The sequence below is a fragment of the Nicotiana tabacum genome, chromosome 20 (genome assembly GCF_000715075.1).
Source record: "Nicotiana tabacum cultivar K326 chromosome 20, ASM71507v2, whole genome shotgun sequence".
NCBI lineage: Eukaryota > Viridiplantae > Streptophyta > Magnoliopsida > Solanales > Solanaceae > Nicotiana > Nicotiana tabacum.
Window position 1 is genome coordinate 44,893,145 of NC_134099.1, and position 18,106 is coordinate 44,911,250.

Sequence of the window (18,106 nt, forward strand, 5' to 3'; positions counted from 1 at the left end):
TCAAACAATAATCTAAAACCTATCCCCCCTCCTCCTTGGGAAGACATAAATTTTTCCACTTTGTCCAATGTCTACTTCTCCCTTCTTCCTTATTGCTCCAGAAAAATCTCGCAAAAGTTTTATGGAGATGTACTATGACATTGTCGGGTGGATCAAGGACTGACAGTATGTGTGTAGGTATACTTTGAAGCACACTTGAGATCAATGTGGCCTTACCTCCATAAGATAGTAATTTCCCTTTTCATGAGTGTAGCTTTACCTTTACCTTCTAGATCAGGTCATTATAGTAGTCCTTCCTTCTTCTTGTATAGAAAATTGGACATCCAAGGTAAGTAAATGGGAAGCTGCCTTTAGAGAAACCAGTGATATTAGTTACTGCATTGACCAAATTTCCAGCAACCTTTGAGTGCATATAATACGAAATCTTTGCCTTATTGATCATCTGCCCAGAAGTTGTCTCATACAAAGCCAAAACATCTACTATCTTCTGAAGGGAGTAAGGATCAGCAGATGCAAAGATAATAGTATCATCTTCATAAGCTAGATGATTCAATGGATCAGACCATTTTGGCATACCAAAACCTCTAAACTGCCTATCTTCAAACAAATTATTCAATGACCTTGATAAAACCTCTGCTGAGAGAATAAACAAAGCTGGTGATAGAGGGTTACCTTGCTTCACACCCCTTGTTGAGTGAAAAAATCCAGAAGCTTGTCCATTAACCATAACAGAAGACCAATTGTTAGCAATGAGATTCCAAACCATGTTTATAAAGCATTCTGCAAACCCCATTCTCCTCAATGCATGCATCAAATATTTCCAATCATATGTCTTAGCCATATCTAATTTGATCACCACATTGGTTGGCTTACCTCTCAATCTTATATCAGTAACAATCTCTTGAGTCAATAAAATATTCTCAAAGATACTCCTTCCCTTGACAAAACCAGATTGATTTTTTGAAATCAAAGAAGGCAGTATCTTTTCTAGTCTATCATGCACCACCCTTGAGAATACCTTGTTAATAAAATTACTCAAGCTGATAGGTCTAAGGTCAGAGAATGTTTGAATTTGAGGCTTTTTAGGCAATAAAACAAGGTTAGTATGTGTTATTGATTTAGGCAATGGACTGCCCTCAAAAAACACAATTAACAATGTGTGAATATCTTTCCCCACAATATCTCATCATGCTTGAAAGAACAAACCTGAGTAACCATCTGGACCACTTGCACTTTCACCCCTCAGTGCAAAGACAGCAGCCTTTACCTCCTCCATAGTAGGAAATCTACATAGTTCCAAGTTTTGCTCCCTTGTCCATTGTAGGTACATTGTTTAACAAATCAAAGCTTGTAGGATCCCCCTCCTTAGTGAATTGCTTCTGGAAAAAATCCACTGCAGTTTCAGATAACTTGTCTTGGTCTTCAATCCATGAACCATCACTATTCTGGATCCTTTTTAATTATAACTTTTGCCTCTTCCCATTGACACAATTATGGAAGAACCTTGTATTTCTATCTCCTTCTTCAAACCAAGTCATACATGCCTTTTGTTTCCAATATTGCTCCTCAATGCTCAAGTACTTCTTCAACTTAGCTTGAGCTTGTTGAAGTACTATTCTATTCTCTAATGAAGGATCGTCTTCAAAAAGCATCTCCTTAATCCTTACCACATCCTCCCTAATAGCCAGCTGCTTGAAGATATCCCCATAGGTTAATTTACTCATTTTGAAAGAGCAATCTTAACCCTCTTCAATTTTTGCTTGAACATCAAGAAAGGGTCCCCTATAAAGTCAGTCATCCAATTATGCTTCAACACATATAAGAAAGTTTCATGTTTTGCCCAGAAGTTTAAGAACTTGAATGGTTTAACAACTTTCATAGCTTCCTCTCCACAGCTCATCAAAAGTGGTGCATGATCAGATCCTGTTCTAATGAGGTGCTCAACCTCTATTGTAGGAAACAAGGATTGAAAGGTCATGTTCACAAGGATTCTGTCAAGTCTTTTAAAGATACACTCTTCATTTGACCTCCCATTCCACCATGTGAAAGGGCTACCCTTGTATCCAAGATCAAACAATCCACAAGAGTTGACACAGAATGCAAAATCTTCATACTCTAGAGGATACACTGGTAGGCCACCTATCTTCTCTTCCTCTCCCAACACTACATTGAAATCACCCCTACTAGTCATGGCAGCTCCATATCAGTAGCCAAATAGTATAGATTGTCCCATAATTCCAGCCTCTCTAATGCACCGCACTTAGCATATACAAATGCTATCATAATATATTTACCAAGACCCTGATGATACACTCTGATGGTCATTTGTTGCTCAGTGTCAATCAAGAGATCCCATTCCACAATAGAATCAAAAAATAACCAAATTTTGCTATTTACATTAGAGATTGCAGCTTCCATACCTAATCTTCTTCTATATTTGTCAAGAAATTTCTTCTTCTGTAAAGGCCCCATGGGTGCTACAATGAAAAAACCATGTTCCTTTTGCATATTGATCACTCTCTGAAAGGCCTATTGAGTTTTAACAGACCTTATATTCCATATGAGTGTTTTAATCATCATCATGAAGCTCCAGAGGCCGCCCTTCTAGGCAAAATTCTTGTAGGTTGTAATGGCTCTTTAGGATGATTTTTCTTTCCTTTCTTTCCACTTCTATTAGCTGTTGTAGGAGATACATCCCCTTCTCTCATCACGCCTTTAAAATTCTCTACTGTAGACTCATCATCTTCTTCCTCTTCAAATTGTTGTTGCTGCTCCACCAAAGAATTCTGAATGTCTAAGGGCAACCCCTAATATGTAATAAGGTCATGTAGTATCTGATTAGGTGATTTCAATGGCATATTAACTTTGATCTGTAAGGGGGATCCAGTTCCAGATGAACATGTCATTGGTAATGCTTCACTTTCTCCCGAAGCTATGGCTTGTTCACCTAGTTCATAGGGTGTAAATGCTGCTTCATAATGGTAAGAATTTCTAACCATATCTCCTAGCTTCTCCTGCATCATTTTAAATTGAAGCTCATACACAGAACTCATATTAGGATTTACTGTAGCTACTGTTCCATTGAGATCAGACCCTTTCCCATTGTCTGTTTGTTGATTTTGGCACACTGTATCCTTTACAACATCCTTAGGAACATTCCCAACTTGTTCCTTCATCAATGCATAAACTGGAACCCCATCTACATAGGCCAAAATCTCCCCAGGAAAACCAAATTGTATTGTTCCATTGACCTGATCTTTGGCTAATGGTGCAGTGTGAGAAGACCTTTGTTTTCCTGCATCTATATATTTACCATGATCCCCTCCAGCTGAGGCATTGACCTGATCCTCCATTGATGTCCCTCTATCATCAACCCTAGTTGTGGAACTGATAGGATTTACTGTAGCATCATCTAATTTGATAGTTTTTTGTAGCTGCATATTGTCTCTATTTTCCTTGCCTTTAGTTGTGATTTTTGATCCCATTCTAGCTTCCATTACCTCTGCCTCATCACTCCATAACACATTTCTTGAACTAACTTCATTCCCATCCTCTAATTGCCCAGCATCATCATACGTTTGGGATGGAATTTCTTGACATGACTGATTAGTAATTACATTACATTGTCTTAATTCCTCCTTATTTGTCCCAAACCTCATATGCACCCAATCAATAATATTTTCCTTTTTAGCATCAACATCGATCCTGAAGTCAATAGGAATAGGAGCATTCAATAAAAGATCTCCCATTAATGAAGATTGAACCCCTCCTAAACCCCTCCTAAAATAGGATTCAACTTATCCTTTTGTAGAACTACCTCCCCTTCCTTATTTGCCTTTTCCGCAACTTCCTTTTTTACTCTTCTCGCGTCAAATTCTTCCTTATTTAAGGTGGAAGTTCCACCTTCCTTACCAGACAGCTTCCTTGAGTCACCTCCCCTAGTCCCATTAGGAGTAGGATTAGGAGATTGATCTTTTTCTTTCTTCTTATTTTCCTGTTGTTGCACCTTGCCGGTTCCCTTACCTCCTTGATCTTTCCTTTCATTCTTGTCCTTACCATCTACATTGCCATCCGTAATTGTCAAAATTGGTTGAGCATCTTCCTCCACTTCTAAAGCTTCAAATTTGTTCTTGGACATCACTGCCTCCTCCTTAAGTTTTCCTTTTCCCTTGTTGTCTTCTTTTTCCTTTGGCTCCTCAATAATATGACCCCTCTTGTCCTTTTGATATTTTTTCTTTCTAGCTTGCATCTATTCCTGCCTAGTTGGGTTGGTAATAGGTTTTCCTAGTATCTTACCACTCGTTAACACCTTTGTAGTATTGGTAGCAGTACCAACAATACTTTGCTCATTCTTCACATCATTAGCTTGTTCTTTAAACTTCCTCAATGCCGGATTAATCACCCAACAGTCTTCTTCCTTGTGACCTTGCTTTTTACAAGTTTTACAATACTTAGGCATATAATCATATCTAATCTTGATCCACTTGAACTCCTCCGGCCCAATTTCATTTTCTTCCTCGACTATCTTGATCTTTGAGGTAAATTAGCTAACAAAGTCACCTCAACCTTCACCTTGGTACAACTTGGCCTTGTACCATTTTGAGTAGCCAAATCAACATGTAATGGCCTCCCTACTGCCCTAGCTAAAGAAAATACAAACTCCCTTCCAAAGAAATTAGGAGGCAAGTCTTGAAAAGATATCCATGCTATAGCAATAGGTGTTTCTTCATCAACTTTCCACCATGGATTCCACTTGGTGCACCTCATCTGCCACATCTCGTTTTGAATTCTCAAATAATACGCAGGCTTGGATAATAGATGAATATAATCTTCCATCAATGAGAGCTTGATCAAAACATGACTGTCCTCAATAAGACCAACTGAACATGGACCTTTTAATTCACATTGTATGGGCAAAACTTTATGTAACTCATGAATCCCAGGTTTGCCATACAAAAACTTACCCAAGACTCCAAGTTCAATCCTTGTTGTGCAATGGATTGCCTTACTTCTTGCTTCTTCCATCTCACAATTGGTTCTCCATGAAGATACTCAATTGGTTTTAGGGCTACGTTAGTCGCAGGTTGCATGGGAGCATTTAATGCACTAGGTTTGAGCATATTTGCGTAGTTTTGGATTGGATTTGGGATTGTAGTAGATTGGGGGGTTGTAACTGGTGGAGAAGACGACTACCCAACCTCCATTGAAGGCTGGGCAGTGGCCGGCGCGGCCATGGAAGTGTTTCTCTCTAGTCGCCTCCAAATCGCCTGGAGAAAGAGGTTTTGGTTGATTTGCAAATATAATTTTTAAGGAACCTAAGGAAAAGTAATAAATAAGTTTTTAATATAATATCCCTAGGTAAAACATTATTTATCCTCATCAATCCTATAACCCACCACTTAACCTTCGCCTGACCCATTACCCAGGTAAATTAAATCAGCTGACCCCTTTCTTCTTTCGTACTGCCCGTGGAAATAGAGCAGTGAAAAAGGAAACATTAAAACACTATTTTCATGTAGCTGGTCCAATTGTATATGGTTTACAGAGACAGCCCATCAGATATTTTTGTTTATAGGAGAGGTGGGTTTTTATGTAATACAAATAATACACATGGCAGACTAAGAAATTGCCACATGGCGAAGTTAAAGAAAATTGACCAAGTTAGGTCTGTTAGATATAGGAGTAAATTTGAGCACAAAAATGGCTAGGGGCATTTATAACCCCAAAAGTTTAACGGAAGGTATTTTAAAGCTATTTTTCATACGTTAGGGACATTTTTGCTCTTTTCCATACTTTAAGAGGATTTTGGTTGGGGTTTAGATTTGTTTCTGTACAAAATTTATCACTAATTTATACTATTTTCCTATTCCTCATAAATGATAAATGATGAGTACTTAAATAAGTTATGAGTAAATCTATCTACTATTTTATAGGGGTACAATATAAAATAAGAACGAAGAGCAATACATGGATTAAAAAAACTAAAATGACAAAACTGACCCACAAAATTGTAAAGGAAATTTTATTTTGCTTAAAAAGTAAAGATAATATGCAATGTATACTAATATGTATTATATCAAATTAAATATTGAATAGGAGATCATCCGTACACTATAATACATATTACTAATCCCTGCATTATAACCTCTACATAACTTGTCTTTAAAACAAACAACCCCTAGAAAGTACGTGACAATCCTTAGCCTCATTGGTACTTAACACACTTATGTAGAAGCCTAACTTGTACTCTTGTATATGGAGAAGTTAAGAATGCTCCATAAACGTATTCTTCCCAATGCATACTGAATCCATGCCATAAAAGAACTCTTGATTCCCAATGCCACAGCTGGTAACAGAATATTGCCCAAAGTCCAGAAAAGTTTTCTCTGAGTGTGTTATGGTGAAAGAACTTAAACTTTCGCGTCCAAGAATATCAATGACTTTTTGGTACATGTTATTTTGGAAACGAAAGATCAACCACATGCCGCCCACCACAATACCCTTTTCTTCACCTCCGATGACAGTAGCTCAACGGGAAGTTCTCTTATGGTAAGTGCAAAGTTCAAAACCACAAGTCCTAAGGTATAGTACTCTTGGCTAAGTGCAAAACAGACGCCCCGCACTCCTTAACAGTTACTGTGATCATTTAACTAACACAAGAAAAAGAAGGGAGTAGATGGTGCATGGAAGAAGGGGCCTGCTGAAGGCAGCAATTAGGGGGAGGTGTCTGATCATTGCGAATTGATATGCTATTGAGAGTATCACACAAGAAGATGCACATGGGTTACACCGGAAAGGAACCCCCTAGAAAGCATTCTTGACACAACCAAACTTACCAAGAAACACCTTCATATCTATTCTAGGATTAGATGGTTTGACAAAACTATAAATTTGATTCCTACTAGAAGAAACTAATTTAAATTAGGTGCTACAAAGAAGAGGTAAGCCCCTCAACTTCGTATCTTCCCTAATATGCCTTCTTCTTCACGTACATATCACTGTTCGTAGATTTATAGTACCTTTTCTCCTAATTCTCGATTTTCATTGCAGCTCAAATCACCATCCTCTATCAGGATCTCACATAAACTCCGCCCAACAGAGAGAAATGCAAACAGGAACTCACCAAAAAAAAGAAAAGAGAAAAGAAAGGGAACCACAAGGCTTTAATCATTAACAAATGCTATGTCATATGAAAGCTAGTCTTTGTTATACAAATTTATGAAAATATACCTAAAACAGACAGCACTAAAACATATATTCGACCATCGTCTTACACAGCCATTACAAAAAGTCCTATGAAGTTGCAAAATGCTTTTAAGGAGATGTTCATAACCACACTGACTTGAGAAGAAAAAAATAACTAGATAAAAACCCGCCTGCATCCAGGATCAACCCGCAATAACAAATCTGCATCACTTTAGGCCTGTAAAAAGAGGTGGCGAGAAAATAATCAGAGGCAACCTATGATTCCCCTTACCCCACCCAAAAAAATAAAGCAGCATATATTCCAACAGCTTTATAAATATGATATAACTACCTTGTTAGCGATGTTGTTAGAAAGCCAATCAAGTCCCTCATAAAGCCCCTCTCCAGATGTTGCACAAGTGCTCTGGATGTACCTGACACAGCAAAGAACCAATTTAGGAAGTCTTCAAAAGTATGCAAAGGAGTTACAAGCACTTACCAGTGACGCTGCCTGAGGGAGTGCAGTCCAAGCTTATCAGTTATTTCAGCAGCATTCATTGCATTAGGAAGATCTTGTTTGTTAGCAAAAACTAGCAGCACAGCATCCCGAAGTTCATCCTGGGACAAAAAGTAAAGACAAAATGTAAACCACAGGTCACTCAAGAAAGTTTAACTCAAATTATGAGATCTCCAAGTTCATCTTGCTCTTGTTATCTAATAAATAATGAGAAGTAGCAATGACTGCAAAACCAGAAGACAGATAACAATGGCAACTATGAGCTGTAAGCAGCAAGAAAATTTCAAAGTAGGTGGTTTTCTCATAGATTGCTACCTCCCGTACTGCCCCTTGCCTATTTTGTCTGTGTTCTTGAAAAGAACAAAAATAAAAAGGAATGTAACATGCACACATTGGGTGATGCAAAGCACCGTGAGACAAACTTCAACTATTTTGATATTTGCTTAAATGGCAAGTTGAAGGAAAATTTCTCTCTTCCCAAACCCATTCTTCCAATTCCGGATATATCTTATAGAATCATTACCAACTTATTAGCGGTGAATCTGAAATGTGAAATACGAGAAAGAAAAAACTTGATGAACCACTTCAATTACTATTTCATTTCACCAACAAACACATCTTAAAAAGTAAGAAACAAGGTCGATGAACTTTTAGTTCAATTATCATTACTTTCACCAACAATGACATCCTAAAAAGTAATGAATCAAAGAAAAGGCAAACAGCCTGGGGAATATTGGGTAGTGAATCATTCAAACATTAACAATGCCAAATCACTGAAACAGCACCTTTGGTTCATTTGAACTTAAGAGAATTGAATTTGATTAGGCGCAATCTAATATTGTAAAAACTATTTAGCATCCCCCCTCCTGGGGGGATCAATAGTGGTTTCCGACTTTCTCACCTTGGTTACTCGAACCCCAACCTTATGGTTGGAGTCAAGGGATCTATTACTAGAGCAAGCCTACATCGGCTTTAATCCTTCTTTAAATTTGGATCAAAGTCATTACCTTTTCTCTGCTAATATTGGAATTTACTTGTATTGGTACTCTACTTTCTTGATAAGGATATGGGTACTTGATTATAATGAAAAAATGATATTCACAGAGAATTCTGTCAAAGAGGATCCAAGTACATTTACAATCAATCATATTTAAACTCGAAACAAGCACATAAATTCAAGCTCTACAGCAAAAGAACCTTTTAGATGCCAGATGTTTACTTTCTGGAAACAATAATAACCATGAACACAGTGTGGGCAAGGATCATTACCTCATTCAACATCCTATGCAATTCATCTCTTGCTTCTACGACACGGTCTCTATCATTACTATCAACCACAAAGATGAGACCCTGAGTGTTCTGGAAGTAGTGCCTCCACAATGGACGGATCTGCAAAAATGAAACACAAAAGAAATTAGAACTACTAGATAATTGACCAAAATCTTCAGTCCATGTGAAAGAATAACGCTACCAGCAAATACAAAAAAGGAAAAAAAAAAAGGATGTATCAGACAGAAGAAGAGGCAAGGCTTATTTTTTGCTTATAGTATAAACAAAGGCCAAATCAATGCAGAACTTACTGCCTTTGGGGAAAGAAGAAGAGATTATACCTTGTCCTGACCCCCGACATCCCAAACAGTGAAGCTGATGTTCTTGTACTCAACAGTCTCCACATTGAAACCTGAAATTGCCAATTATTACTGATAGCTCATACAAGCAGTAAAGTATTATTTGCATATCAGCGTACACTTTCTATAAGATGACAAGTATCTCTCGGTACAAATTATGTTTTCAATAGAAAAACAGACTATTATCTAAATGTAAGCATCGTAAAAATTATCATACAGAGTAAAAACAATCATTATGAGTCTGCATGACAAACTGTCACTGATAAACTTTCAGATGTTCTACAGCACCAGTTAGTTGCTAAGACTACGGAACAACCAAAGCAGAGAGAAGCAGACGATAGGAAGGATAGGTTATTACAAACTAAACATTTGCAGCAAACAGCAGGAAGAAGGATTTGTACTACTGCCTACATTCATTCATGTTATTTATTTACTTAATCAAAATAATAAGTTGGTTAATCTTTCAAGAGTCGCATAAGTGATATAAGAGAGGGCAGTTCAAGTGGAAATCTCCCTCCACCCCCAACCTTGAGATTGGGGGTTCGAGCCACCACAAACAAAGTGGGAACACGACACTATTGACTCCTAGGGAGAGGGGTTGGGGTGGGAAGATGTGGTTTACCAATAAAAAAAGGTTGCACAACATAAGTGGACCCCTAACAATAAGATCTAGCACTAATCGATACAAATCATGCAACATACCCAATAACATCCTCGACCAGAGACCAACTCAAAAGTAAAAAAGTAAATATTATGCCTAAGAACTTTGCTGTATGCAGTGATCTACATACCAATGGTGGGAATGGTAGTGACGATCTCTCCCAGCTTCAACTTGTACAATATGGTAGTCTTACCAGCTGCATCAAGACCAACCATTAGAATGCGCATTTCCTTCTTGGCAAAAAGCCGACTGAAGAGCTTGGTGAATGTCAGCCCCATTTCACTTGTTGATGATCCCTACACACCAAAATATTACACAATCAAATCATGGTTGCCTTCAAAATTCAGATGCATATGCTGATTCATACCAAGTTAGAGCTATTCTATATACGGATCTGAATGACAAGGAAAAATGATCACATTGACATGGCCAAAGTAAACTTTTTAAAAGCTCAAACTTAAGTTTTCACGATTCAAACCCTATACATTATAATTTTCAAGCTGCAGTGACTCAATTTTCAGATCAAGCACAGAAACACACAAGAAAATGCATCAGTGGCTGTGAACCTCTAAATCTGAGATAGGTAACCTCATATCACAGAAGCACCAATCGCGTACAAAAAATGTAGCCAAAAATTCTCTAACAAAATTGAATCTTAACATTAAATTGAGTAGATTATAGCGTAAAATCAATCAGAACTTTCTCAAATCCATACAAAACGATTTTTCCTATAGGCCAAATCAAAACAATGACTCAATATTCAGATCATAAAAAATACAAATTCACACAGAAAATGAAGGAAGAAAACGAATCAACAGCTACGAACCGCTAAATCTGAGATCAATAACGTCAAATCACACAAATATCAGCCGCCTACAACAAATAACAAATATGTCCCCAAATTCTTGAAATATTTAAATTTTCTATCATCAGATTGAATACATTAGAGCCTAAAATCAACTGCGAACAGTGTCAAATCCAAAACACGATTTTAACAGCGAATTTATCGAAAAAATTAAAAATAAACAAAAAATTGTAACTATAAAAGCATGAAACTGAACCGAAAAATTAACCTAAGGTTGATAAAATACGAAGATCTACCTGAAAAGAACTTTTGGAGGAGGGATCTAATGAGAGGAGAAACCTGAGATTAACGCTGGAAAATATGTAGAAAGCGGAAAGGAATTTGATTGCAATAAATAAAGGAAAGGAGATCTTTTTTATGTTACCAAAATGGCATTTCAGATTTAATGAAATGACGAGAATGCCACTCTATTCTAATGGTAGGTGCGTTTTGCACCGTCGGTCTGTTTCATGTACGTTGGCAAGTGCAATCAGATACTGACGCGTGTTAATGCTTCAATTTCTGGTTAACGAAAGGGATTGTTAATTTAATTAGTTATTAGGTTTAGGTTTGATTTTGGTTTGTTACAGTGTAACAATTTTTACATGAGAAATAGTTTAGTCCCTTTTCAGCATTTTCTATGTAATATTATACATTTTAGTTCTTTATTGGAGTTACGAGTTATACCGTGTGAATCCGAATTAATCGTGACAATGGTTAAATCAAAAAATACATTGTAGTAATACTTTCTTAGAAGAATCTATATTCGATGTTAGATACTATAAATATTTACTACATATTGTAACTTAATTGGTATTTTGGTTTTAACATGTTATAATCCTTCCTTTTATGTTATATCTCTTACCGCATATAGGTTGCAATTGACTTTGGACAACCACCTAAACTCTTGATTATTGGCATGTTTATTTGAGCATTATAACCTTAGAGACCCTTAATATTTGTGTATTTCGTTTAGTTTGAAATTTACTAAATAGACAGTGGATTTTTTCCATGGGATTGGAAAATACTTTTGGTTCATGAAAAGAAACGTATGGTACTAAGCAAATGAAAACTAACAAGAGAAATTTCCTTAGTCAGCTTTCTTTGCTACAAAGGTTTTGAATCAGTCGACATCAACTGTACTTCTGATATAGTAGTAATTGTTTATGTTATCATTCTCTTTTAGTAAAAAGATATCATTAAAATAATACTCCTATACAGAGTTTGGATTTTAAAGGAAAACAATTGTCATTCACCGTTTTCCGCCGGCATTGACAAGTTCCATTCTCAGCAATCCGAAGCTTCTAAGGATAAGTATAAACTTTCAGCTCCTTACAGTTACAACTTTAAGCTTTTGACCATTCTATTATCATGCTATTTTTGCTATAATAAAAGAAGGTCGAGATCCATCTGGTTGGTGATCACAGCCTTATTTGTGTAATGTAGCTTTTGGATTAAATGAGTAGTCTCAATCTTGTAGGTACTGTAGTTTATTTGTGAGACAAAGATCTGAGTCCAAAATTCATTTGTCAGTCACAAACTGCGTGGGTCTCCAATCGAATCGGCATTCCTATATGACAAACTACACCTCAATCCCGAGTAAGCTGAGATTGGTTACATGAATCCGCAAATAAAAAGAAAATTTTATTAGAATGGCGTAATTAGTACATCATCATAAGGAATGTACTAACAGATTACAAGAACAGTGGAAACTCAAGGCAGCCGGGGAAACTTTGAGAAATCTGGTCGTCTACGTTCATTATATGCATTTTTGCCTTCGCTGCCTTCTTCAGTTCCATAAAATAGAAGAGTGGCATCTCCCCCAAGCCCCTGAGATAATTTTAAAGAAAGAAAATGTGTATCATAAGTATTTGCCTAGTAGGAACATATATCTGGTTGTCCAGAATTATTGAGATTTATGTTCTGTGCTTTGCTTTATACAATGAAAAGAGAAATGCATAGAGTAGAGAAGGACGGCTAAGGAAAATGAAAAGTAAAATAACTGGGTAAAGTTTGCTAGCTCTAATATGAGAACATTTTGAAATATAAGGGAAAAGTGGAAAATATTTGATGTTGAATATACCTGAAGTCCAGCATGTCCATCATCAACTGCATTGAGAGCCGATTTTAGCACCCGTATTGCTGTAGGACTATTTCTTAAGATCTCTCTACACCATTTTATTGTTTCTTGTTCCAACTTATCTAACTGTGAAAGGAAGGAAACAAGACATTGCATTAGAAAACTCCAATGCATTTCTTATGACGGAGGAAGTAAAACCTTTCTCTAAGCTTAAGGAGACCTATAAATTTGTTGCGAGGAGTATAATTTTGAGCTAACTGACAAGTATTTTGTGGTAAAAAATTCTAAGCACTTTAAATTATCGTAAACCAGAAATCATAGGAAGTTCTAATTTCGATTGTTTTTCCTCTTGTTTCCCTATGGTTGTTACACTTACGGTAGCTCTAAGGTTAAAGAAGTAGTATCAGTCTATATACTCACTGGAACAACAGCATTCACAAGTCCCATTTTCTCTGCTTCAGAGGCTGTGTAGAACCTTGTCAAAAACCACATTTCACGAGCTTTTTTCGGCCCAACCTGTTCAGCCAGCAAAAGATTAAACCAATATAAATGAGATTACTTAATTATGTTTGAGATGCACGTTGCTTGTTTTTACACCAATACTTGATCAAGAAGTTCTATCAACATGAAAATAAAAAGACCAATCTGTTATCCATAAAGGAAAACCCAAGATTAGATGCTCACCAAACGAGACATAATTGAACTTCCATAACCAGCATCAAAACTTCCTACCTGCAATTTGCAAAAGAATCAGATCTCATGAATCTTTTTCTGGCATCAGATTTTAACTTTATGTAGATTATTCGTGCAGATAGGGCCTCAAAGTATAACATAAAGGAAAAAGAATAAGAATAAAGTCAAGAAGGCTATAGTAATAAGAATATGAATAACAAGAAGTCAATTGACTTTGTAAATAAGCTAGGATATTCATTCAACATAGAACATTGCTTTATTCCAAACAGTACTTGAATACATGCTCATTTACTGATTTACTAATATATTTTCTCAAGTACACATGTTAAAAAGATGTCACTGATAAAAGCACCTTTGGGCCTGTCTGACCAAATATAGCATTATCTGCTGCAATTGTTAGATCGCAAACCATATGCAAGATGTGTCCGCCTCCAACAGCATAACCTGCAACCTTAGTCGCAAGAAAAGCAAAAGAGACATCCGAAGATAATTGAATTATGTAATAAACAGGGTCACAAAATTAAAGCACTTAACAGAAGAAAGAAAGAGATCCATACCATTGCGATTACTGGTTTTGGAAGACGGCGAATTTGCACCTACGCAGGAAAGAAGAAGAATAAGGTAAACTCAAAAATTACATCAAGTGAAGCTAAGAATGGGACACATCAAAAACTTAATATCAGTTTCCTTTTATTTGTTTAGTCTTAAAACTAACTATCTATCTTAAGGAAAAAAATGTTTTGAAATAACTTAAAGAAGATGACAGATTAGGTTACCTGTAAATCTAGAACATTGAGGCGACCAAAACTTTCAAAATCGGCATAACCATCCTTACTTCTCAATGCCTGATCACCACCGCTACAAAATGCCTTTGTACCCTGCATCAAGTCATTCTTGAGAACAAATGCATGTGGCACAGCTAAATAGATATAATAATTTGAAGTTAACACACTATAAACAGATATCTAGAAAGTGATTTCATAAGGTAGAAAGAAGGTTTTCTTGTTTATTTGTTCCAACGAAACAAACCAAAGAGCAAGTCAAACTTGATTTGGCACCCAGCCAAAAATCTCTGGAAAACCAGCCAAAAGGATTACCTACCAGAAGAATAATGAAGCAAATGAAAAGAGCAGAGGCCAAACCATCTTCAGAAGGGCTCAGTTCTAGTCAGCAACAAATTGTAGTTACTTTTACACTCCTACTACATCTCATTTTTTAGAAATACTCTTGAATGGAACAGATAATCTATATTAAACATGATATGATATTTGTGTAGGAAGCATACCTTTCCGGTGAGTATGATGACTCCCACAGAACCGTCATCCCTGGCATCGTTAAATGCACGAATAAGCTCCTTAATGGTATGTGGTCGAAAAGCATTTCTCCTTTCCGGTCTATTGATTGTTATCTAAGAGAGGAAAGAAAATGATATGAACTAAACTAGAGATCCAACATTTCACTAAGTACAATTAGTAACAAAGAAGCTTCATTACCTGCTACTAGTTGCTATAATAAAACAGAGATGCAATGAACCTAAGGTTGCTAATAGTGAATACAGGAAAGCGCCTATCGTTGGTAAATACACTATAGGCCCATACCAGACATCTCGAAAATCATCCTCAATTCAGTATAATTTACTTAATTAAATTATCCTGTGATATTGTTCGGTTAGGCGAGATTTTCCCCAAAAGGCATTACCCACAATAAATTCACCAAAAAAAAAAAAAAAAAAAGGTAAAATGTTAAAAGGCAAAAAACCTTAGCAATGGGTTCAGCAACAGCTTTCTCGTAAATGATATCAGTAAAATCCTTTCCATTCTCTTCAGAAGGAATGAGTCTCCAAACAGGTTCGTGGGTTGGGACTTCACCATGAACTCTGTGGTAATTATCATTAATGGAAGAGCTACACCCAATTGAAGAAACAGCATGTTGAGCCGAAGAAGAAGCAGCAGGCAAAAGATGATTTGCTACCAATGCCACTCTCCTCCTCATCGTGTTAAGATCCTTTTCCGACATTGTGTAATTCTTCACAAGAATAACAAAAAACTATTGTTGAGTTAATTTTGTGTGTTATATGGAGTTGCTGTTGTAGAGTGACAAATATATGATCATTTGATGTCTTGATTGGATAAGATAGAGATAAGATAACTGGGTTTTGTCAGATTTTTTGGAGCCAAAATGGCACTCGCAATCCTATAAATTTTTAATAGCCTATGAGAGTTTGGCATACTTTTTTAAAAGCTAGACAGATTAATAATGTTGTATTAATAACTGTCCTTTTAAGCTCATAATAATCTCTTAGGCACGTGTTATATTAGCACCTAGGTGTAGTGTTGTATAACTCAAGTTTCTTCATAGGGGAAATGATATTGAGAATTAGAGCATGTTTGGACATAAGAAATTTTTTTCTTTTTTTCTAAAAAATTTTCATATTTTTTCGAAATCAGTTTTTGTTCATAAAATTTTTAATTTTCACTTGAAGATGCATTTGGAAAATTTCAAAAATTTGAAAAACTCCAAAAAGTTATTTTTCAAAAATTTCACTCATAAAACTTCAAAAAAAACCCAAAATTATATTCATATCCAAACACAACTCTAAATTTCAAATACTATTTTCACTTGAAAAAAAATTTCACTTTTTTTTTGGAATTTTACAATTCTTATGTTCAAACGCCCACTTAATATGTGAGATATTTGCATTTTCTATTTGCCCTAAAAATAGTTTCATAATTTTTATTTAAAAATAATCTAAGATTTATAGCCAGAACATTGAGTCAATGTTTCAAATGTAGATGCCTAACAAAAAAGGGAAAAAGACATAATTACCTATAAAAGTTAAAATATTTATCCTGCCATACCCATTAAAAAATTCAACCCATTAAATAATTACAATTCCTGCCCATTTAAGCTAAACGGAAGAGCATCTCAAAATAACAACCAACGCCTAATGCCCTAACTATAAAAACGGAAGAGCACCTCAAATTTTGGTAGAATTTCACAAAAGTTAGCGCACAAAAACTGAGATTCCACCGGCATCACAAAATCGTTGTTGAAGATTTGAAGATCGCAATCCAAAGCCTGAAAAAAACAGAGCGATAGCAGCTGAAAATCCGACTTTTTCTACTCAAATTCTGTTGAAGTAAAAGTATTTTCAATATGTTCAAATCATAGCAGCTGATTTGAGTTTCGAAGATGCTGAAACTTTTGCTGCTCAAATTTGCATCGTGTTGTTCAGATTTTTATTTTGGAGATTAAAGAAGTTTAGCGCTCAAACTTTTGAATTTTTAACTGAAAATTCTGTTCTCAGGTTGGAGATCTCGATATTTGGAGGTTTGAATCATAGCAGCTGATTTGAGTTCAAAAAATCTGCTATTGAAATTCAGTATTTGACATTAACACTATTGAAATTTGCACTGTCGAGCTTTGATTTTAGACATAAAAGTAGTTTAGCGCTCAAGCTGTGTAAAAGCATAAAAACTGAATTTTAACTGAAATTTTGTTGTCAATTTGGAGATCTGAACATCTCGAGGTTTGAATCATATCACATGATTTAAGTTGACATTAAAAATGCTAAAATTAGCACTGTTGAGATTCGATTTTCGAGTTAAAAGCAGTTTAGTTTGATAAATCTAAGTTTAGACTCTGTATAACCATGGAAAATATATCAATTTTGCTGCAACATAGCGGAGAATGAGATGATAACCATAATTTCATAAACTTTCATGTTAATGTAATTCTAATAAGGACTTGTTGAAATTTTGAATAATTTCTCATAGAAATTGCAAAGCAGCTGCAGAAGGACATCAGCACAATAGTTATTCAGTATGTTATTGCTCAAGGATATCCGCCAATTATAATTTGCAGCAATATGGGCGTTAGTGTTTACATGAAACTGAAAAAATCAAATGTAAGGATGACAACACTCCCACTATGTGTGTCGTTTGCTGAAAATACTATAGTTGCAAGCATCTCCAGTGTCGATGTTGCTACAATTTCATTAGAAATTGCAAAATTTGAAACCAATGATATGATCAACACTTTTAATATGCAAGAGGGAGATGACGCCAATATACAACTTGATGATGCAAACATCATAACTGATCCATTTCATCAAAAAGTTGAAAAAGAAAAAAATTAACAAAGACAAGAACCTGCTGGCTCTCGTTATGAAACAGTATATCGTTAGAGAAAAATATCAATATCGGGTTAATAATCTTGCTCTAAAAGGTTCATCTGCATTTTTTGAAGTAAAGACTATGTGATACCGATATAGTATATTAGGATGCTATATCAGTATACTATGTGAGTATAGAATTATATTGGTTTGCGTGTGTATTTTATCAGTAAAAGATGATACCAATATAGTATATCAATATATTATATGAGTATAATATTGTACTGTTTTGTTTTTATGTGTGTGTATTTTGTCAATAAAAGATGATATTTATATAGTATATAAGTATGTTATATCGGTATATTATGTGAGTATAGAATTGTA

The 18,106-nt window shown here is 35.7% G+C and overlaps 3 protein-coding genes across 3 annotated transcripts; all 3 read right to left on the minus strand.

The window, feature by feature from the left end:
- Positions 1-1,720: 1,720 nt before the first annotated feature.
- On the minus strand, positions 1,721-2,191 carry LOC107787164 (uncharacterized). Its single transcript, XM_016608694.1, has one exon. It carries the CDS (start codon positions 2,189-2,191, stop codon positions 1,721-1,723), a length of 471 nt encoding a protein of 156 aa, XP_016464180.1.
- Positions 2,192-7,144: 4,953 nt separating this feature from the next.
- LOC107787167 (ADP-ribosylation factor 2) lies at positions 7,145-11,225 on the minus strand. The gene is made up of 7 exons (XM_016608697.2): positions 11,093-11,225; positions 10,122-10,287; positions 9,313-9,383; positions 8,972-9,091; positions 7,685-7,803; positions 7,538-7,619; positions 7,145-7,423 (listed from the first exon to the last, which is right to left on the minus strand). The coding sequence occupies exons 2-7, from the start codon at positions 10,267-10,269 to the stop codon at positions 7,418-7,420; spliced, it is 546 nt and encodes a 181-aa protein (XP_016464183.1). The 5' UTR covers positions 10,270-10,287; positions 11,093-11,225; the 3' UTR covers positions 7,145-7,417.
- Positions 11,226-12,456: 1,231 nt separating this feature from the next.
- Positions 12,457-15,785, minus strand: LOC107787165 (1,4-dihydroxy-2-naphthoyl-CoA synthase, peroxisomal). The gene is made up of 9 exons (XM_016608695.2): positions 15,367-15,785; positions 14,894-15,016; positions 14,385-14,486; positions 14,166-14,204; positions 13,961-14,059; positions 13,600-13,647; positions 13,336-13,431; positions 12,919-13,041; positions 12,457-12,665 (listed from the first exon to the last, which is right to left on the minus strand). The coding sequence occupies exons 1-9, from the start codon at positions 15,622-15,624 to the stop codon at positions 12,549-12,551; spliced, it is 1,005 nt and encodes a 334-aa protein (XP_016464181.1). The 5' UTR covers positions 15,625-15,785; the 3' UTR covers positions 12,457-12,548.
- Between the last annotated feature and the right edge of the window lie 2,321 nt (positions 15,786-18,106).